Below are 21915 nucleotides of genomic sequence, written 5' to 3'. Positions count from 1 at the left end.
CGGCCGAGGCGAAGCCGCTTTCCTCGGCCCCGTGGGTCTCCCGGAGGCACCCGTGGCGAAAGTGCGAATGTAGACGCTGTGCCCGNGGGCCTGCCAGGGGGCGGGGCAGGGGTCTTGCTCTGAGGCCAAGTGGGGCGCGCGCTAGGCAGAGCGGGAAGGTAAGGGGGCGCGAGATGGGCCTGGGGGCCTGAGAGGAGAGTTGGGAGGTGGAGAGAGAATGGGGTGTTGTGAAAGAGGGTACTTGAGGGAAAACCTGGGGGAGCCACGGGTCATGGTGAGGTGTGGAAACTGGGGTGATGAGAGGACCTTAAGTCTGGGCTGGTCGGTGAGGGGCAGCAAGGGAGTCAGGCCTAAGTCCTGAACCCCCTTGCGTATTCCTCTTTCCTAACAGTGTAAATGAGCAAAGATGGATCAGGAAGGTGGGGGAGATGGGCAGAAAGCCCCGAGCTTCCAGTGGCGGAACTACAAGCTCATCGTGGATCCTGCCTTGGACCCTGCCTTGCGCAGGCCTTCTCAAAAGGTGTACCGCTATGATGGAGTCCACTTCAGTGTCAACGTGAGTGCCCCAGGCCTTGCCATCTAGGGAACGCCAGGCTCCATTCTCCTGTGTTACCTCTTTTCAGCACCCTGGACTCCCATACCCATAGCCTGTCCCCTTAAAGTGGGCAACCAGAACTCAGCTCTTGCATGTGGGTCTCCAGATGGGCTTCCTGGACCTCAACAGCATGGTTTCACCTTGAGCTGTCTTTCTGTTCCTGCTTTCCTTCCTAGGACTCAAAATATATACCGGTCGAAGACCTCCAAGACCCCCGTTGCCATGTCAGGTCCAAAAACAGAGACTTTTCCCTCCCAGTTCCTAAGTTTAAGGTAAGTGTCTGTTAGACTCTGGTTTGGTGGCCCTTGGGAGGTGTGGAGGATCCATCCTGGCAGTTTTTGTCTCAACATAACCTGATAAAAGTGGTTCTCCTATGAAAGGATCACAGCCAAGTCTTAAAATCTCTGAGGCTGTGAGACTGAGTTGTTCTGGAGAGGAGTTGTGTTTATCTTCTAGAAAGGTGTAGGTGCGGTGTCGCAAGCAGGAGTAAAGGATGAAGGATGAAGTAAAGGCACATTTAGTTGCTCTACCTATCACTGTGTACTCCGTGTCACAGCATGACAGTGCCCTGGTGTGATATGCCAGTTTCTCAACAATTAAGGGGAGTGACAAGGCCAGGAACTCCCATCCTTGGAGTCCTCTGCTCTTCACCCCTCGTTTGGTTCCTTGGTCCTTCATCTTGTTTCCTCAAAATATTCCTCTTCCGCTGTGTAGGCAGGATACTCATCAGGCCTTAGACTGGCCCTTGAAAACTAGTGGGTCTTGGTTTCCTTCACTAATTCTTTATTCTTTTTTATTAAATAAACATGTGTAAGGTTGCCACTCCATTTTTTTCACCTTGTGTATTCTCCCTGGACGGTCTCTTTCACATGCACAATTTTGACTGTTACTAAAACATGGGTGATTTCTAAATTTCTGTTTCCAACCAAGTTCAGTCTCTTGCTTGGTAGAGGGACAGCTCCACCTGGAGGCCCCGCAGACATCTCAAACACAAAAGGTTGAAAATAAGTTCTCTTTTCTCCTTTATCCTGGTTTCCTTTCCGTTTTCCTTTTACTGATGGATAGGTAGGACCATCTACTCAGCTGCACAAACTAGGAACCTGGGAGCCATCCTATGATTGTCCTCTCCTTTATTACATAATCTGTCACCACGTCCTGCTGACTCTTTTTTCTGAACATAATTTCTTAATTTTTCTATTTCCATTGCTGATTTTTTTAACAGAACTCCTGGATTCGTTTTACCGGGTTTCTTGCCTCCATTCTCTTTTCCCATTTCATGCTCCACCACAAATGCTCCTGTCATTTGTCTTTTTTGTTTGACCCTTACATTATTTTTGTTGTCAAGCCCATGTTTTTGTGCATTGGCGCATATGATTATAGATCTGGCTAAGCCTCATCTCCTGCCTTGAGACGGTACATCTGTGTTCCACTCTACTACCTATTTTGCAGTATCTAGGAAATGTCAAGTTGTTTTATAGTCTCATGTCTTAACAAGTCCTTGACATCTCTTGAACTCTTGTTACCCAAAAAGTCTAATAGGAGTGACCCCGTCTTTATGAATTCTTCCCTGCCTCCACTCTGAACAACACTTTCCTTCCCTGGGTTCCCAGACACCCTGTCTATGCTTATGCTGACATTTGTGTCCTGTTGTGACTGATGTGATTTCTGAACAGGAATCTTTTTTTTCATCTTTGTATTTCTAGTGCCCGGTCCATGGTAAAAGCTGAACTAGTAAATTATTCCATACAATTAATTTCTTTCATGTATATTTATTGCTCAGTTGTATGTTTCTTTTCTTGGTTCTTGCATTATTCTATGATGAGAAGAGCTCAGAGCAGAGAGGGGTCAGGCTGATGTGTCACTTGTTGGGGCCCCATTTCCCCATTCCTTTGCCTGTGTTTCCCAGTCCTCCTGAACCAAGTTTCCCAAAGGGCAAAGGAACAGTAGTCAGTGTTGAGATCCTAGACTCAAGACTCCTGTTCTCTTCACAGCTGGATGAGTTCTACATCGGACAGATCCCACTGAAGGAAGTGACTTTCGCGAGGCTGAATGACAATGTGCGGGAGACCTTCCTAAAGGATATGTGCCGAAAGTATGGTGAGGTGGAAGAGGTAGAGATCCTTCTTCACCCCCGTACTCGCAAGCACCTGGGCCTGGCCCGCGTGCTCTTCACTAGCACTCGGGGAGCCAAGGAAACGGTCAAAAACCTCCACCTTACCTCCGTCATGGGCAACATCATCCATGCCCAGCTCGACATCAAAGGTGAGGGCTCTCTTGTCTACTGCCTAAGGTTGGGTTCCAGCAGAGACTACGTGCAAATGCCTGTTGGGGCCAGGCGAATGATCAGGTTCATGACTCCTCATCTGAAACTCTTGGGGCCATATGTGTTTGTGAAGGTGGAATTTTACAGAGGGGTTGTGGGTTTTATGTGTTTTATGTGTGTGTGGTTAGCATCTTAGAGTCTAGCATGTAATGTATTTATAAGAAAATATATGAAAGGTTATACTAGATAGCATTCATAAAACCTAGTAAATAGGTTCACTTCAGATCAAGTTTTGAGACCAAATTCCAAAAAATGCTTGGTTTTGAGTTTTTGGGGGTTTTAAATTTTGGATCGAGAATGAGAGACCTGTATAGGTAAGTGAAGCAGTCTGAGTTTCTTTTTTAAGAAGCGGTAGGGAGGAGTGGGGGACTGTGGGGGACTCTAGAAGTACAGTGCCATCTGAAGGAGATGGCTATTAGTTGGTATTAGCCAGTTTGCAAGTGGGAATGAAAATTACTGTTGCCAAATGATGTTTTTATGTTAAGCCAGGAATCTAGTTTTTTGTGTGAAATCTCATGGTTTTTAAGTGCTGCACCCTCCTTCCCCCCCTAAATTTGTAAGTGATTGTGTAGGGCACATAAAACACAGATGTGGCCTGGATTTAGCCCTCAGGCTGCCATTTTGCAACCTTTAGTTTATAGGATGAAGAGCGTGGTGGGATCTAGCATCAGACGACCTGGGTTTGAATTCCAGTCTGCCAGTGACCAACTTTGTGACTTTGTGCATGTCAATTTTCTTTGAGCCTATAAAATAGGGGTACTGATGCTTTTCTCCCCTGGTGATCATCCAGCTTAGTAATATGTAAGTAGAGATGCTTACTTACAGATTTTGAAGTGCCGTTAGGTATGTTATTTGTAGTATTGTTAGGTAGAGATAAGGTAGGAGGTCCCAAAGATAGAGACAAGGCAGAAGAACTGAAATTCCTGAACCCGGGACTCCCAAGAAATTATAGGAAACTTGAGGCCTGAAAAAGAAATGGAAAAGCCAAAGAAGGAAGGATTTGTTTCTTCTATCCAACTCTGATGGCTCCTATTTTCCTCCCTCTAGGACAACAACGAATGAAATACTATGAACTGATAGTCAACGGCTCCTACACCCCTCAGACGGTGCCCACCGGGGGCAAGGCCCTGAGCGAGAAGTTCCAAGGCTCTGGTGCAGCCACTGAGACGGTAAGAAGCTTGTGGTTGCCCCAGTCCTAGCCACGTGGGCACAGTGCCTGGGTGCCAGGAGCAGCATTTGGGAGGTTCTGGACTGCCATTAAGGATGGCAAGAGCCAAGAAAAGATGCCAAGATGCTTACAAAAGACCGGGAACTGAGGTTCTTGGTTTGGGGAAGGGCATGTTGTCATATGGTACTTGATGTCTTCTATTCTGTGTGCTCTATTTTTGCCCTGCAGACTGAATCCCGCCGCCGCTCCTCCTCTGACACAGCTGCTTACCCGGCAGGCTCTGCTGGGGTGGGCACTCCTGGCAATGGCACCCCCTGCTCCCAGGACACAAGCTTCTCCAGCAGCCGACAAGACACCCCATCTTCCTTTGGCCAATTCACCCCTCAGTCCTCCCAAGGAACCCCTTACACATCTCGGGGCAGCACCCCCTACTCTCAGGACTCTGCCTACTCCAGCAGGTGCAGAGTAAACACCGTCTGGGACCCCCAGATTCTGGGAGTTGACACTAGGAAGAAGGCACCCGAAGTCTCCCTAAAAGGGAGTTGGGAGTACTTTGTCTTGGTTTCTCTTGTGGGTTCAGCCAACAGATCCCTGTCCACAGGGAACTCACTGTCTAGCTAGAAACCCAACAGCATTTAGATCTTCCTTTGGGGGCAGTGTTGAGGGCCTCTGGGTGCTGAGAACCAGGACACTGGGGTTTGGGCCCACAGAGCTGAACCTAGCTAACTCCTCCTGCACTCTTTCTCCAGCACCACTTCAACCTCCTTCAAGCCTCGGCGGTCAGAGAACAGCTACCAAGATTCTTTCTCCCGCCGCCATTTCTCTGCATCTTCAGCCCCCACGACCACCTCTGCAGCTGCCTCCGCCACCACTGCAGCCACTGCCTCGTCCTCCTCCTCATCTTCCTCCTCCTCCTCCTCGTTGTCCTCGTCCTCTTCATCCTCCTCTTCGTCCTCATCCTCTCACTTTCGTGGTACTGACTCAAACTACCCAGCGTACTATGAAAGCTGGAATCGTTACCAACGCCATGCTTCCTACCCTCCCCGCCGGGCAACTCGGGAAGAGCCCCCTGGGGCATCTTTTGCTGAAAATGCAGCTGAGCGCTTCCCACCTTCCTACACCTCCTACTTGCCCCCTGAGCCCAGCCGGCCTGCTGACCAGGACTACCGGCCTCCTGCCTCAGAAGCTCCACCCCCGGAGCCTCCAGAACCTGGTGGAGGCGGGGGTGGGGGGGGCCCCAGCCCTGAGAGAGAAGAAGCCCAGACCTCCCCCCGCCCAGCTTCACCCGCCCGCTCCGGCTCCCCGGCCCCAGAGACCACCAACGAGAGTGTGCCCTTCGCTCAACATAGCAGCTTGGATTCTCGCATTGAGATGTTGCTGAAGGAGCAGCGCTCCAAGTTTTCTTTCCTGGCCTCTGACACAGAGGAAGAGGAAGAGAACAGCACCACAGGCCCTGGGTCTAGAGACATAGGGAGTGAGGTGCCTTCTGGGTCAGGTCATGGGCCCTGCACACCCCCTCCAGCCCCAGCTAATTTTGAGGATGTGGCACCTACAGGGAGTGGGGAAACAGGGGCTACCCGGGAGTCTCCCAAGGCCAACGGACAGAACCAGGTGAGGTTGGGGTTAGCCAGCAGAGGTGACTGGCATCTGGGAGGCAGGGTTGGGCCTGGTGGGGTAGGGGAGGGAATTAGACAAGAGAACAGGGATTTGAGGAAAAGCCCATGGAATAGGCAAAAGCTTTACGTGACCCTTTTCTGCACTCCTACAGGCTTCTCCGTGCTCTTCTGGAGAGGACATGGAGATCTCCGATGATGACAGGGGCGGCTCACCCCCTCCCGCNCTGATGGGCCACCACCCCCTGAGTACCCCCCACCTCCTCCACCACCTCCCCACATTTATGACTTTGTGAACTCCCTAGAGCTCATGGATCGACTTGGGGCTCAGTGGGGAGGGATGCCCATGTCCTTCCAGATGCAGACCCAGATGTTAACTCGGCTCCATCAGCTGCGGCAGGGCAAGGGATTGACTGCTGCCTCAGCTGGCCCCCCAGGTGGGGCCTTTGGGGAGGCCTTCCTCCCATTCCCACCCCCCCAAGAGGCAGCCTACAGCTTACCCTATGGTCTGTACACACAAGGGCAAGAAGGCCGAGGGGCATATTCCCGGGAGGCGTACCACCTGCCTTTGCCCATGGCAGCCGAGCCCCTGCCCTCCTCCTCAGTCTCTGGAGAAGAGGCCCGGCTACCTCCCAGGGAGGAAGCAGAGCTGGCAGAGGGCAAGGCCCTACCATCAGCAGGCACCGTGGGGCGTGTGCTGGCCACCCTAGTCCAAGAGATGAAGAGCATCATGCAGCGAGACCTCAACCGCAAGATGGTGGAGAATGTGGCCTTTGGAGCCTTTGACCAGTGGTGGGAGAGCAAGGAAGAGAAGGCCAAGGTGAGGGCCAGTGCTTGGGACTGGGGAAACCTGGGGGCCTATTGGAGGAAGTAGACTTTCAGGCTATACAGCTCAAAGTAGAAAATAGAGATAATCAAGGCAAGTGGAGAGAGAGACTGTGTGGCCACTTGATGGGGCACACTAGTTGGGCAGGAGAATTGGGGCACACAGAACAGTAGAAAAGCATAAGCTTGAGGGGCTTCTGGGTGGTTCTGTGGGTTAAGTGTCCAATTAGTGATTTCGGCTCAGGTCATGATCTCAGGGTTGTGAGATGGAGTCCCACATTGGGCTCCACGCTGGGCATGGAACCTGATCAAGGTATTCCCTTTTGCTCGCTCGCTCGCAAAAAACAAAAAACAAAAAAAAAAGAGCCATAAGCTGAGAGAAGAGCTTTGTCCTGGCTTTGTTGGTTGCATGCTTGTGGCAGAAAGGCCCTTAAATCTCTCTGGGCTTTAGTCTTCAATGTGTCCATTTGTAGAGTAGGAATGATAAAGGGGGATGGACTGAATGAGCAGACTTCAAGGAACGTCTGTGCAGGGGCTGGTGCAAGGGAGGTGTGGTGTAGCTCTGTGTCAAATAGAGGAGTGAGTAGATGCATTTCTGTATTCCTGGGACCTGGGAGTAGTTCTCAGGCAGGAGGCAGGAGGGAGCGCCTGGGTTCTGGGGCTCAGTCCCCCTACTGCCTGCAGCCATTCCAGAACGCAGCCAAACAGCAAGCCAAGGAGGAGGATAAAGAGAAGACAAAACTCAAAGAGCCGGGCCTGCTGTCCCTCGTAGACTGGGCCAAGAGTGGGGGTACCACGGGCATCGAGGCCTTCGCCTTTGGGTCAGGGCTGCGAGGGGCCCTGCGGCTGCCTTCTTTCAAGGTACCCAGAACTGGTCTTCCTACTAGGGAGGAGAGAGCAGGGTGGGAGTTCCCTTCCTTGGGGCAGGGTGGTTGGGAACAATGAGAGTTTGAGTTCTAAACAGGCTGTGTCCCTTCCCACGCCCCAGGTAAAGCGAAAAGAGCCTTCGGAAATTTCAGAGGCGAGTGAGGAAAAGAGGCCCCGGCCCTCCACACCAGCTGAGGAGGATGAAGATGGTGAGTGGGAGGTCAGATAGTAGGAGAAAGGGGAAAGGGTGCTAGCTTCTGATAGGTAAGCCAGAAGCGGGGGTAAAGGGGGAAGATGTCAGAGGGTAAGTACCCAAATAGAGGTTTTGGTGCTGGGTTGAACGAAAGCAGTTCTGAGATGTGTGAGCCGCTCAAGATGGGGTCATCCCTGGATTCTAGTTGTGGTTCTCACTCTGGCGTGCTGACTGAAGTTTTCAGTATTTCAATTTTCCCCTATAAAATAGAAATAATTTCAACATTTAGAATCGTAGGATTTCAGGGTTAAACAGGTCATCTACCCAAGTTCCCCATCTAAAGCTCTTCTGCAACCTCCCTCCCAGTTTGCTTAAGTCTGAGCTATTGGTTGACAGCCTACATGGCTAGGAAACTTCCTTATTGAGTCCGATTTGCTTCCCTGGAGACCCATTGGCCTTAGTACTATTTTCTTGGTCAGGCATAACAAGTCCTTTCTCTCTTCCACCCAACCCAGAAAAGGATGAAAGGTAACATGGGTGTGATATGTTTAAACTCTGTAAAATGTTAGGTAGCTCTGAGGTTTTTGGGTTTTCTCTCTTGAGCTTCGACTTCTTGTCTGTGAAATGAGGTCTGTCTTGTCGGACTGTCAGGAAGATCAGAGGTGGTGTGTGCAAAGCTCCGTTGAGGCCAGGGGAACAGGAACTGTTATTGCTGATGGTAAATTACCCTAACTGCCACTCACCTGGGCCTAGACCCTGAGCGAGAGAAGGAGGCTGGAGAGCCGGGACGTCCGGGGACCAAGCCCCCAAAACGAGATGAAGAGCGAAACAAGACCCAGGGCAAGCACCGCAAGTCCTTTGCTCTGGACAGTGAGGGGGAGGAGGCATCCCAGGAGTCCTCCTCAGAGAAGGTGAGGGGCACCCGGTCCCTGCCAAAAGCCTACTTCCTGAGCTCCTGTCACCATAGTCACCTTCTCTCTGGGCTGGAGCCCAGGTAGCTGTGCCTCCTGGAGGACAGTTGTCTTTCTCCTGTTAGTCCCTGTTTGTCCTTTTCTTTAAGGATGAGGAAGATGATGAGGAAGATGAAGAAGATGAAGAACGTGAGGAAGCTATGGATACTGCAAAGAAGGAGACAGAGGCATCAGATGGTAGGTACAGACAAAACACTGTAGAATTCTGGCTCGGGGAAGAAGGAATTCAGCTGCCTGTCTAGCCCTTCCCTGAGTCCACAGAAATTTTGTGCTAGATTTGTTGGCCACTCTTGCCTTTCCCAGAAGCAGCTGCCCTTTAGCTCCATCCTTTGGAACGCTTGGCCCATTGTAAACAGTAAATCCGATACCCAGAACACTCCCTTCTGCTTACCTCCTGTACTGAAAACTTTGCTCTCTTCTGAAGACAACCCAGCAGAACGTACTTACTTGCCCAGCCCCCCAAGATAAGTGGTCCATCTTCTCCTGCCAGCTGTTGATACTACCACACCATGCCTTTCTTCCTTTGAGCACTGCTCTTCCTTTAAGGTCCAGACACCAAGCCATGCTTGTCCTTCCTGTCCTCTCCCCTCAGCTCTCATCACTAGACACGGCTCTGCTTTTCAGTTGCACACCTTCCTCCACATCCATTGACTCTTGGATACATGGTTTAGTCTTTCTTCTCATTCACTTGTTCAGAGATCTCTATTGAGCCCCTACTGTGTACCAGGTGCTGTTCTGGGTATTGGGGATATATCTTTCATGGAACTTGTGATGGGTTGGAGGGGAGGAGGAGACTTGACAAGTGTACAAATAGTAGCACCTCAGATAGTGATACATACATTGAAGAAGAGAAACTAGGTTACTGGGGTAGAGAGTACCGGGTGGGGGAGCTGGGGGAAGATGGGCTGTTCTAGATCTCTTGGAGAAGGAGCACCTCTGAGAGGTGCCATTTCAGCAGAGGCCAGATGGGGAGAATGATGATCTGAGAGCCTGTCTTTTCAGGAAAGAAGAGGGCAGGGTCACCTACTCTGAGGGAGCAGACTTATGTATCCACTTTGTCACTGCTTTCTGTCAGTTTCACCACCTTAGTATTTCATGGACTTCTTGCTGCCTTTGTTCCTGCTGTTTCTGTCTTTCTCACTTAGAGTGTGCAGCAGTTTTGATTGATTTCCCTGTCTTTGTTTCCATCCTTCTTCCTCCATTCCAATCCATTTTCCAGTCTGCTGATGAATTTTCTTTTCTCCAGTGCACACCTGACCCTGTGACTTCCCTGCAGAAAGTCGATTTCTAGCCCCTATTTTCTATAAGATGATTCCTTAGACTGATACTTCAGACCATTTATAACCTAGCTCCTATTTACCTGTTCAGCTCCATCTCACCATTCTCCAGACCCATCCCTGGCCACCAGCACTGTCTATTCTAATTTATCCAGTTGTGTTCCTCAAACACTTCAGAATTCTTAACTTCTTACAGAGTTCTTCTAGCGCATTCCCCTTTCCCAGAGGCATAAAACACCTAACACTTTTAAAGATGATTCTATTCTACAGTCGTTTTTATGAGTCTGTCGTCTAGGCAGCATTTATAAGACCCACTTTGGGAAAAGCTTTGGTAGGTAAAGCAGACCGCTTACTGGTCTCCAGGTGTCTTATCTTCCCTCACCTTTGACATCCCTGTTCAGTCCTCGTGTCTACTTAGTGTACTGCTTTTTTTTTTTTTAATGTTTGTTTTTGAAAGAGACAGAGTGCGGGGGGTGGGGGGGGCAGAGAGAGAGGGAGACACAGAATCTGAAGCAGGCTCCAGGCTCCAAGCTGTCAGCACAGGGACCAACACAGGGCTCAAACTCTCGAACTGTGAGATCATGACCTGAGCCGATGTCGGACGCTTAACCGAGTAAGGCACCTAACCCCTGGTTAGTGTACTTCTACCTGTCATTCTTGACTTCAGCATCTCCCTCACAGGGATCCCTTCTCTGACTGGATCTTCCAGACAGAATCCAGGACTTCCCTTTGCCCTGGTCCCCTAGCCTTTCATACTGAGGTTTATTCACTGTGAACATAAATAGTGTGCTTATTCAGCCCCTTGAGGGTTGGACTTCTCAGCACCTAGCACAGTGCCTAACCTGTCCTTGGTAGCGAGTCAGAATGAATCTGTGGCTTGACCAAGGGAGGGGTGTTCCCACCTCGCCTGATTGTCCCTTCTGGATTTCCAGGCGAGGACGGGGAAAGCGATTCGTCCTCCAAATGTTCTCTGTATGCCGACTCAGATGGTGAAAATGATAGCACGTCGGACTCCGAGAGCAGCAGCTCATCCAGCTCCTCATCTTCCTCATCTTCCTCTTCATCGTCCTCCTCCTCCTCCTCATCATCTGAGTCCTCCTCGGAAGAGGAAGAGGAAGAAGAGCAGCCAGCAACCATACCCTCAACGTCACCTCCCCCCAGGGATGTCCCCGCACCCTTGCCAGCACCTGTGGAAGAGCCCGAGCCAGAGCGGGTTGCAGGCTCCCCAGTCACACCTCTCCCTGAACAGGAGAAGTCTCCGGCAAGACCTGCAGGTAGGTGATGTGGAGCAGTTCATTTGGTCTCTGTTTATGTGTCTGTCTTTGCGAGAACAGTGACAGGTTAGCATTTTTTAATTATGTACCAGTATGTGACTTTGAAAACGTGCAGGTTGGACAAAAGCACCATCTCCTGTCAGTCCTCCCTTGGAGACATTTACGGCCACGTACAAGCTGTGCTGTCATGAACGGTGTACAGAGCCAGGGCAAAGGTGTTTGGCTGATCAGGAAAATAGACTGGTCTCTTAAGTTAATTAAGGAAAACATTCCCAATTTAACAAATTCCTCCTATTTTTCTTGAGCCTTTGCCTTAAATGCGTAGTGCATACTTGCAGGTGATTAAAAGGACAGATAGGTGGAAAGTAACTAATAACAGCATTGGCTTGGAAGTTAATTTTATCTTTGCTTTCCTTTGCGGATTTGTACATTCAGTTGTGATTTCATAGCACATACACTTAACTTGTCCTTCTGCGTGAATTTTTCATTCAGGCAGTAGATGTTTATTTACTGAGTACAGTTGACCCTTGAACAATGCAGGGGTTAGGGGTGCCAACCCCCTGTGCAGTTGAAAATCTACCTATAACTTTTGACTCCCTCCAAACTTAACTATCAGTAACATACTATTAACTGGAAATCTTACTGATAGTATAAGTAGTGGGTTATCACATATCTCGTAGGTTACGTGTATTATGTGCTACCTTTTTACAAGAAAGTAAACTAGAGAAAAGAATGTCATTGGAATCTTAAGGAAAATACGTTTGCTATACTTTACTGTGTTTACCAAAAAAAGCAAGTATATAAGTGGCCTCACACAGTTCAAATTCGTGTTGTTCAAGAGTCATCTGTACTTTACAGTAGCTGCAAGGGATACGGTGGTAGGCACAACAGGCCCTGTTCTCACCATCCTGAAGCCAATGGTTTATAGGGAGAGAGAGTTTAGTTGAGTGATAAATACCTAAGGAAATCTGTGGTTACAAACTGATAAGCACTACAATAGAGTACTCTGAGAACCTGGCTACATCTGTGGAGAAGTCTTTGCTGGTCTCTGCTGAAGCATTGTTGTGCTGAAATCAAGGCAAAGCAGGCAGCCAGCTATAATGATTAGCATGTGCAAAGGCCCGGAGGGCAGAGCAGACAGCATGTTGGAAGACCTAAAACAAGCATTCTGGATGGTGGAGAGTGAGGAGAAGCTGGGGTGGCTTCCGGTGAGGTGAGCAAGGGTTGGGCCGTACAAAATGGGTAGATCATGTTAGGAATTTGGTCTTTATCTTGAGGACAGTGGAATGCCATCAGAGCAATGACATGATTATATTTGTGTTTTGAAAATATGCAGCGGTGACAAATTTGGAGAGGAGCCAGAGTTTGTATAGGGAGATTAAGAGGCTACTGCAGTTAGTAAGTAAGGCAAGCAATGGTGGTAACTTGGAGGGTGTTCTTAGGATGAAATTTATGTCAGTTTTCAAGAGAGCCTTCATAAATGAACATGGCCTTTCAGACATCTCTCAGATCCTACTGAGAATCTATGGTCTGAGATGGACAGTGACCACGTGAAGACGTCCCAGCACTGGTGCAGACCTTACAAGAAGAGTCGAGGCTCTCATTAATCCTAAAACACTTCTCCTAGCCTCTCCTGAGTCCATAGGTAGCAAAAGAGCTGGTGGTCAGAGGGCATCAATCTTAGTAGGGTGGGACGTGGTCAGTTTTGCATTTTGCCAGAAAGATCATTCTGGCAGGAAGGGGAGGGATTTGGAGAGGTGAGGAAGGAGGTAGGGTGACCCGTATAAGGGTTTGAAGGGATGCAGGTAAGTGAAGTGCATGAACCAAAGCAAGAGTGGTTATGAGTGAGGTGCAGGGAGCAGAAGTGGGGTTGAGGATTTGAGAGAAATTTAGGAGATAGAACCACTTAGTTAAACTACTTCCTGGGCAGGGGAAGTCAAGGAGGAGAACCAGAATTAGGAAGAAAGCTGATGTGTTTCTTTGGGGTTGACTTTGACATGCCTCTGGGACCTCCCAGTAAGAAACACCCAACAGGCTGTTGGATCAATAGATTCGAAGCTGTGGAAAGAACCAGTGGGCTGGAAATGAGGAACATACTTGGGAGCAGTGCATGTGTGGGTGTGAATACACTTGTATACCCTAGAACGACGTGATATGCCCTAGAACAAGAGGGGGGCTGGCACCTTACAGTGGTATAAGGGACAGGTGGGCAAAGGGGAGCCAGAGACGGCCAAATAGGAGCTATCAGTGAGATGGGAAGGAAACCAGGACGCTCAATTTTCAAAGGGAGGGAGTGGTGTATATCAACAGGCCGAAAGAAAGGTTGTAAGATAGGAAGAGCTTCTGTTGGATTTGGCAGTTAGGGTTTCACTAGGGACCTTATCAATTTCAATAGAGCAGATCAGACTAGAGCTGTGTTACGGGGTGTTAAGGAGTGAAGGCAGGCGACAGAGATAACCAGCCTTCTGAAAGGGTAGACTACCCTTGTGAAAAAGGAGAGAGTTGACAGGCTATAATAATATTAACATTTCTTGAGTGCTTCCTGTGTTCCAGGTTATAGGCCTAGGACATTGCAGATTTGTCTTATTTAGTCTTCATTCCATCCCCGTTCCTCCCACTTTATAGATGTGGAATTAAAGCTTAGTGAGATGCTCAGAGTTGCCCATCTGGGCTTGGAGAGACAACAAGAAGAGAATGCAGGGTTGATGGAGGCTTAGTTTTCCAAAATAGGTGAGACTGAAGCATGTAAGGGCAGATAGGCCAGGAGAGAAAGCCGTATCTGGGGGTAGCGGGGTGGACTGTAGGTCTGATGCACCTCCACCTGTAATTGGGGAGGCAAGATGTGGGATTTCATGCCTGAGGGCCTTTTGTTTCTTTCTGCAGTAGGAAAGAAGGGCATTTTCTGAGCATGACGGGATGGGTGGAGGAGGAGCCTTTGGGAAGGAAGGAGAGAGGGGAGTAAGGATGAAAACGGACCCGGGCTCAGCTCAGATGCCCTGCTGAAACTGGGGGTCGGGTGAAAGAGGATGGAGCACAGGTCAGGGTTAGGCAGAGTCAGGATTGGAGGTCTACACACAGGGTGGCCGTGGCGGCTGAAGGAGGTGGAAAGTGCTGTGAAAGGAGAAGACGAGTAAGAGCCCTGCAGGCAGGCACGAGAAGGAAAGCAGCCCATTTAGGAGAGTGACAGGCTAGAGGAAGCTAGAAGGTGGGAAATTGAGTAGGTGCAGTGCTATGCAGTGAACTGAAGGGACCTGGGGAATTGTGATCAGAGGGCAGGGCGTCAAAGGTGGCACCATTCCTGGGATAACAAGGTCAGGTAGAGGTGGAGGCTGGCCGAGGATGAATGAAGGAAAGCACTAGAGAGGGGTGAATGGGTGAGATATCAGAGTCTCTTAGGTGAGGTGCCTGGGAGGCTGAGTCAGGCGTCCGACTCTCAATTTTGCCTCAGGTCATGATCTCACAATTTGTGGGTTCAAGCCCCGTGTCAGGCTCTGTGCTGGCAATGTCAAGCCTGCTTGGGATTCTGTCTCTCCTTCCCTCTCTCCCTTCCCCTCCCCTGCTCTCTCACACTCTCTCTCAAAAAAAAAAGGAAAAAAGAGAGTCCCTTAGGTAGATGGTAGAAATGGGAGAGGAGAGAAGGGTAGAGCCAGGTCCCTTGGCTTTTAGAGAATGATAGGGATATTTGAGTTCCCAGGATACAGCTGGATAGAGGTTATATGGCCTGATGGCAAGAGAGGGCTTGTTTGGTAGAACCCACAGACAGAATCTGGATACCCTTTCGGATTTGCCTTTCTTCTTTTTCTCCTTCTCCCGCCTCTCGCTCCTCCTCTTCCCCTTTTTCTTCTCTTCTTTTTTTTCTTTTAATGTTTGTTTATTTTTGAGAGAGGACAAGTGTGGGAGGGGCAGAGAGAGACACAGAATCTGAAGCAGGCTGCAGGTTCTGACCTGTCAGCACAGAGCCTGACGTGGGGTCCGAATCCATGAACCGTGAGATCATTACCCAAGCCAAAGTCAGATGCTTAACTCACTGAGCCACTAAGGCGCCCCCTTTCTTCTGTCTTCTGGTCTGGTTCATTCCTTTCTCCTGCAAATGGGCTTACCCTGCTTCTCTATTCCAATAGAACATGACCACTCTACAGAGAAACTTGGTCCAATCTGAGGTCCTTATTCACAAGGAAGTTTCTGGTTGGGCTGGCTCGGGTCAGGTTGTCATCAGTTAATGATGGCTGGGGGTAGTGAGTGAGGCAGGTCATGTAGCAGAAACATTGCCTTCTGGGAGTTGTAGACTGGGCAGGTACCCCAGAAGTTGTCTCCCTAAATGAAAGCCATGGCCAGGTTTCTTTTAGGACAGGAAGCAGAAGAGAAATCTATGTGAAGAAGCTGAGCCAGGAGGGGAATTTGTTCCCTCAAGAGTCACACTTCCAGAGGGCACAGTGAGCTAGGTTGGAATGATGGGTCAGAGGCAGGGCTGCCCCAAAACAGCAAAGAGGAGAAGAAGCAAGAAGTCTTGGAGAAACTGGAGGACTTCGGACGAACACCTGGGGCCACCCTGCGGCTCACTGCTGGCTGAGACCCCAGATGCTGCACAGAGTCTCAGGAGACAGCAGGCTGAGAACCTTGCTGGCGGTGCCTGGTTGGGGAACGTCTGTTAGGCAGTGGACACGTTGATCACACCTGCTGAGGTCAGGCCTGGAGCTGGTTGCCCTTTAGTTCTGGGAGTGTTAGAGCCAGAGGTGAAACCCTGGAGTCCCACTGCAGGATGTCCAGAGCAGCATTGGGGGGGTGGATAAGAGCACAGGATTCAACCAGGCTACCTGGAGTGAAGACTGTGTTCTATTGTTTGGGAGCTGTGTGACTTGGGCCAGTTATTAACTTCTCTCTGCCTTAGTTTCCTTATCTGTAAACTGGGTTTAATAATGGTACCCATCACACTGGCTAGTTGTCAGGAATGAAATGAGTAGTTGACATACATTAAAGTCTTACTTTGGTACTTGACACAAAATGTTAGCTTTTAATCTGCTGCTGCCAGACTAAAAAGACTGGCACTTGGGAAGCACTGCCCTTCTGATTCTGAGAGGAAGTTACTACCAGAGGTTTCCCAATGCGCAGGAGAGAGGCGTTCCAAACAAAGGGAGCCACGTAAGTGAAGGGTCAGGGGTCTGAAAGGCCGTGCCTGTTCAGGTGGCTGAAACCTAGGAAGAGAGACGGTCAGTTTTAAGATGGGGTCTGCCTTAGAGAAATGTGTATATCTTGAGCTGTATTCAGACCCTCTGTTGGGACCCCCAACAGGGAGGATGTGCTCCCTGTCTGGTGGACTGGGGAGAGAGAGCACCAGCTGCCCAAGACACCGTGTCCCCTCCCCAGGCCACCCCCCATCCTTAGGATCTCAGCTTCACCCTCACTTTCTTTAGAGAAGTCTTCTTAACCCCTGTGCACTTTAGCAAATCTCTAGAGCAATTTGGCATGGAGTGGGGAGGAAACAAATTTTATGCAGTATTTTAGTACAAAGTTTCAATTTTTTACATTGTATCTTTTTCACCACTAGACAGAGAACATTGTAGTTGAATTCATGGATACTTTGATTCAGAGCTGGTTAATTGCATCCTCTACACACTGCTGCTGGCAGGAATTGCCCGTGGCCTGTGTGCCTAGTCCTCGGACATAGTTCAGGCAGTCACCACCAGTCTTGGTAAACAGGCTAGAGTCTAAGTATTTGTCTCCCTAGAGCCCCCATCCCGACTCTTCATTTTGGGCTGTACATTTGTTTCCTGTCATTGTCCCTATTGGATTTTAAGCTCTGTGAGGGTTTTGAAAGTGTCTGCTTGACGCGTTTTTCCCACGCCTGTTAGGAGTTAGTGCTCAGTGAATGTTTGTCGAATCTCCTGCCACGAGAGCCCACAGTGCTGAGGACGTGGCAGCTGTGAGGCAGCGGTGTGTTTGCCGAGTGAGCACCGTGTCTGCTGGCAGTGGAGGGGAGCCATGCAGCCTGTCAGAAGGCAGCCTGGATGTGGTCTCCTCGGTGAGGCCAGCCAGTGCCCTGCCCATGAGGAATCTCTCATCTGATGATGGTGGCCCAAGTTGCTGACCCTCTCCTTTACCCTGTGTGCTTCCTTCCCCAGGTTCCACNAGCCCCAGGCCCCCGCCCTGACGAGCGCCCCTCCTCTCCTATCCCCCTCCTGCCCCCACCCAAGAAACGCCGGAAAACAGTCTCCTTCTCTGCTGTGGAGGAGGTGCCGGCCCCAGAGCCTCCCCCAGCTGCCCCACCACAGATCAAGTCTCCTGGACCTGTCTCCCGCAAAGCTCCCCGGGCCGTGGAGCGGACCATTCGAAACTTGCCCCTGGACCATGCGTCCCTGGTCAAGAGTTGGCCCGAGGAGGTGTCCCGAGGAGGTCGGAGCCGGGCTGGAGGCCGAGGCCGCTCTACTGAGGAGGAAGAAGCTGAGCCAGGGACAGAAGTGGACCTGGCAGTGCTCGCCGACCTGGCCCTGACCCCGGCCCGTCGTGGGCCAGCCGCCTTGCCTCCTGGCGATGACTCTGAGGCCACAGAGACATCAGATGAGGCGGACCGCCCAGGCCCCCTGCTCAGCCACATCCTCCTGGAGCACAACTATGCCTTGTCCATCAAGCCGCCCCCCTCCACGCCGGCCCCTCGGCCCCTGGAGCCGGTTCCTGCCCCTGCAGCCCTCTTCAGCTCCCCAGCGGATGAGGTCCTGGAGGCCCCTGAGGTGGTGGTGGCTGAGGCAGAGGAGCCAAAGCAGCAGCAGCAGCAGCAACAAGAGGAAGGCGAAGAGGAGGAGGAGGAGGAGGAGGAGTCTGAATCATCTGAGAGCAGCAGCAGCAGCAGCAGCGACGGGGAGGGTGCCGTTCGGCGTCGTAGCCNCCACCTTCGAGCCCCGCAGTGAGTTTGAGCAGATGACCATCCTGTATGACATTTGGAACTCAGGCCTGGACTTGGAAGACATGGGCTACCTGCGGCTCACATACGAGCGGCTACTGCAGCAGACAAGCGGGGCTGACTGGCTTAACGACACCCACTGGGTCCATCACACCAATATCCTGGGCCCTAGAGGCTGGCCTACTCTAGACAGAAAGGCAGACCCCAGGGGTGGGGGCAGGCTTCCTTGGGATCGCACAACCGGGTAATGTCTCCCTCAGATTGCAGCCAGCATCTGTTTATCTCCCTCCTTGTCTGGTTCTCTCTGCCACATTCAGCCTGGGTATTTCTCCTCTGGCTTTCAGGCCGCCCTTTTCTCTGTCTCCTGATCCTTCTCTACCTCCTAAGTTTTTCTGGTAGATAATGTGGGATCTGAGACTTCTTTCTCTCTGTTTTTCTGTCCTCACACTAAACATGCTCAGGACCTCCAGCTAAGATCTGTCACCCTTTCCTTGGGCTGGGACTGGGGAGACAGAGGGAAGGGGCCCCTGGGGGTCTGGCCAGTCAGGAGCCCATTTTCTTCCTTAACACCCTGCACTCACCAACCTGAGCACTCCAAAACGCAAGCGGCGACCCCAGGACGGGCCCCGTGAGCACCAGACAGGCTCAGCCCGAAGTGAAGGCTATTACCCCATCAGCAAGAAGGAGAAAGACAGGTACCTGGATGTGTGCCCTGTTTCTGCCCGGCAGCTGGAAGGAGCAGACACTCAGGTAAGGCTCTGCCTTGGTATATAGCCCACTGGGATTGCTTCCCATGGTTTCTCCTGTCGCTTACCTCACCTCTGTCCTGTTTCTCCCAGGGGACTAACCGTGTGCTTTCGGAGCGCCGGTCTGAGCAGCGGCGACTGCTGAGTGCCATCGGCACCTCTGCCATCATGGACAGTGATCTGCTAAAGCTAAACCAGCTCAAGGTGAAGAGCAGGGACTTGGGGGAAGAAAGGCTTGGTGGGAGGGCAGCATCATGAAGTCCCCTAGGGGTGGGCATGGAGGTGAGTGGCCAGAGAACCCTCCTGCCCTAGAGGTCTGCAGGAAAGGCAAGGAGTTAGGTTGAGGGAGGTGCCCAGCAGCACAGCCTGCCTTTTGCCCTCTAGTTCCGGAAGAAGAAGCTCCGATTCGGCCGGAGCCGGATCCATGAGTGGGGACTGTTTGCCATGGAACCCATTGCAGCTGATGAGATGGTCATCGAATACGTGGGTCAGAACATCCGCCAGGTGAGGCCCCAAACCCAGCCCCAGTCAGGGGGGATGCTAGCATGAGAGCCATCCAATCTCTGGGTAAAGCCCCATATAACCTTCTGGCTCCAAGGCGTAGTCAGTGAAGCCTGCCTCTTTCTGTTTTTCCTTCCATCCTCCAACAGTTAGTAACGGTGCTAGTAAACTAGATGGTGGGTGATCCAGCAAGAAAACAAGACCAGTATTCTCTCTCTCTTAAGCACCTCGCACAGTTTAGTGGAGGAAGACAGGCGCCGCACAAACAACTGCAGTAAAGGATGGCCTTCGGTTGATCTGAAAGGGGCTCAGGGAGGCAGCAGTGATGGGCGCACAGTGATGTTTAAGGCAGGAGCTGAAGGATAATGAGGAAATACCAGACTCAGATGAGGGGAAGGGCGCTCCTAGTTGCCGGGGAGCACGTGAAAAGGCAGGATAGTCTTAGGGCAAAGAGGTCACCGTGACACAACCCTAGAGAGGCAGGCATCTCCATGGAGCTTGGGAGCCATGTTGGTGAGCTGGGGCCAGTGGGAAGGGGAGGGAAGCCGCCACGAAGCACCAAGCACTGGCCGCAGTGGGAGAGAAGGGACAGCTAGAGGCGAAGACTATTGGGGGTGCTGTCGTGGAGATCCCAGTAGGCCCAGGTGGCCCGGAGTAGTGGCAGCCAAGGTAACCAGAGTCTGTGGGTCCGAGGTAGCTGGCAGGACCAGACAGCAAGTTAGCTCTGGAGAGTAAGGGCGAGGGGGAGGTGAGGCCACCTCTCAGTGCTGCTTTGAGCAGTAGGGCAGGTCGCCTGGCAGTGAGGTGGGGAGTGAGTGAGCTCTGTGGTTCGGGTGAGTTCCATTTGGGACATGGGGAGTCCCAGGGCCCCAGGGACAGCTAGAGGAGGCGTCCAGCAGCTCCACAGGTGGGTTGGAGCTAGAGATGGAAGTTTGGGAGGAGTCCCCACCACTTTCCCGGCAGCTGAAGCCCTAGGAGAGAGTGAGATCACCCAAGGAGCAAATACAGGGGGCCTTATCATCCCATGTCCTGGGAAATAGCACAAGAATGTAGGCCCTGATGGTAACAGGTGTCAGCCAGTGGGTGCTTGTTTTGGAGAGCGAGAGGGTGCTGGGAGAAGAGAGGAATTGGGGTCAGCCTGTGAAATGGCCACTGTCATCTTGGGAAGTGGTCTGGCCCCACAGCACACTGGGAGCTCCACCGGGGCCAGGCAGATGCTCCTTGAGGAGCCAGTGGCCACTGCTCCTGCAGTGGCAGCCAAAGGCGTCAGGGTTGGCGTGGCCATGAGAAGGAGGGCTCCTGGAAGCAGTCAGAGAATCGTCGCCTCAGGTAGACGGGAGCCAGAGAAGAGCTACATGTCCAGGACAGGGTGATGTGGCCCCCAGGATGGTAGGTGAGAGACTGTCCCGATCCTCTTCACGGGGACTGGTGGGGTCAGGCCTGGTCTGGCAGGGAGCTGAGGCGCAGCACCCTGACCATGGCGGCGCCCCGTCCTACCAGATGGTGGCCGACATGCGGGAGAAGCGCTATGTGCAGGAGGGCATCGGCAGCAGCTACCTGTTCCGGGTGGACCACGACACCATCATCGATGCTACCAAGTGCGGCAACCTGGCGAGGTTCATCAACCACTGCTGCACGGTGCGCAGGGGGCCGGGCCAGGGTGGGATGGGCGTGGAGGTGGAGGGCGGCCACGGCTGACACTGCCCTCCCCCCCTGTAGCCCAACTGCTATGCCAAGGTGATCACCATCGAGTCCCAGAAGAAGATTGTGATTTATTCTAAGCAGCCCATCGGCGTGGACGAGGAGATCACCTATGACTACAAGTTCCCCCTGGAGGACAACAAGATCCCCTGTCTGTGCGGCACCGAGAGCTGCCGTGGCTCCCTCAACTGAGGTGGGGCAGGACTGGTGCCCACGCCCCTATTTATTCCCCTTGGTGCCCTGAGCTCCCAGCCCCCCAGCCTTAGTGGGCTCAGCAGGGCCCACATGCCCCCATCTCCAAATATGGGGTTGGGGGGCCCCGAGCCCAGCAAGGGAGCCTCAGTCCCTTGAGGCAACGTCCGCCTCCCCTGTCGCCCCTGCCCCCCCACCCCCTAATTTTTTTTCTTTGCGGAGAAGAAGCTGTAAATGTTTTGTAGCTGCCAGCAGCTGTTTCCTGTGGAAACCTGGGGTGCCGGCCTGTACAGATCCTGTTTTGGGGGGGCTGCATAGCCCCCTTGCTTTGTGTTAATGGGGACTTCCCCTTTGTGCCCTGCGTGCACCCCTCCCCAGTTTAGGGGTCTCTAGGGGCAGTGGCCATGTTCTCCCCCTGGGGGGGGGCCCTGTGCCCCCAGTCCTAGGGACTCCGTGCCTGGAACCCTGCCTCATCTTCTGTTCCTGCCAGACCCTGTGGGTCACCCTCCCACCCTGGTGTCTGGAAGCTCCTGCTCCACCAGGCCAGGATGGTGGGGGGGGCAGGCCCTTCCTGTTGGGCTGGATTGTACATATGTTAATAGCGCAAACCCAACGCCACATTTTTATAATTGTGATTAAACTTTATTGTACAAAAGTGCTTGGTCAATAATCTTTGGGGAAGAGTAGGGAGGGGGGAGGGGGGTTTAGGACAGAGGATGGTGCAAGTGAAGAGAGAGAAAAGTGGATGGCCTGAAGTTTGGGGTGGGCAGACCT

General features: G+C 51.8%; 1 protein-coding gene across 1 annotated transcript; it reads left to right on the top strand.

Annotated features, from left to right (window-relative positions):
- Positions 1 to 396: 396 nt before the first annotated feature.
- On the top strand, positions 397 to 21798 carry SETD1A (SET domain containing 1A, histone lysine methyltransferase). Its single transcript, XM_077760325.1, is given in 22 exon segments — positions 397 to 556; positions 772 to 867; positions 2587 to 2857; positions 3966 to 4087; positions 4315 to 4544; positions 4836 to 5697; positions 5855 to 5924; positions 5927 to 6519; positions 7209 to 7385; positions 7513 to 7600; positions 8338 to 8495; positions 8645 to 8732; positions 10765 to 11110; positions 13911 to 13929; positions 15696 to 15732; positions 17236 to 17983; positions 17985 to 18157; positions 18579 to 18751; positions 18841 to 18951; positions 19132 to 19251; positions 20749 to 20886; positions 20968 to 21798. Coding segments are annotated over 22 exon segments (4944 nt in total). The 5' UTR covers positions 397 to 406; the 3' UTR covers positions 21142 to 21798.
- Positions 21799 to 21915: the final 117 nt, after the last annotated feature.

This window comes from Crocuta crocuta, unplaced genomic scaffold, assembly GCF_008692635.1.
Source record: "Crocuta crocuta isolate KB4526 unplaced genomic scaffold, BGI_CrCroc_1.0 scaffold73, whole genome shotgun sequence".
NCBI lineage: Eukaryota > Metazoa > Chordata > Mammalia > Carnivora > Hyaenidae > Crocuta > Crocuta crocuta.
Note: the sequence above shows the minus strand (reverse complement) of the source record. Positions and strands in the feature narration are given on the sequence as shown.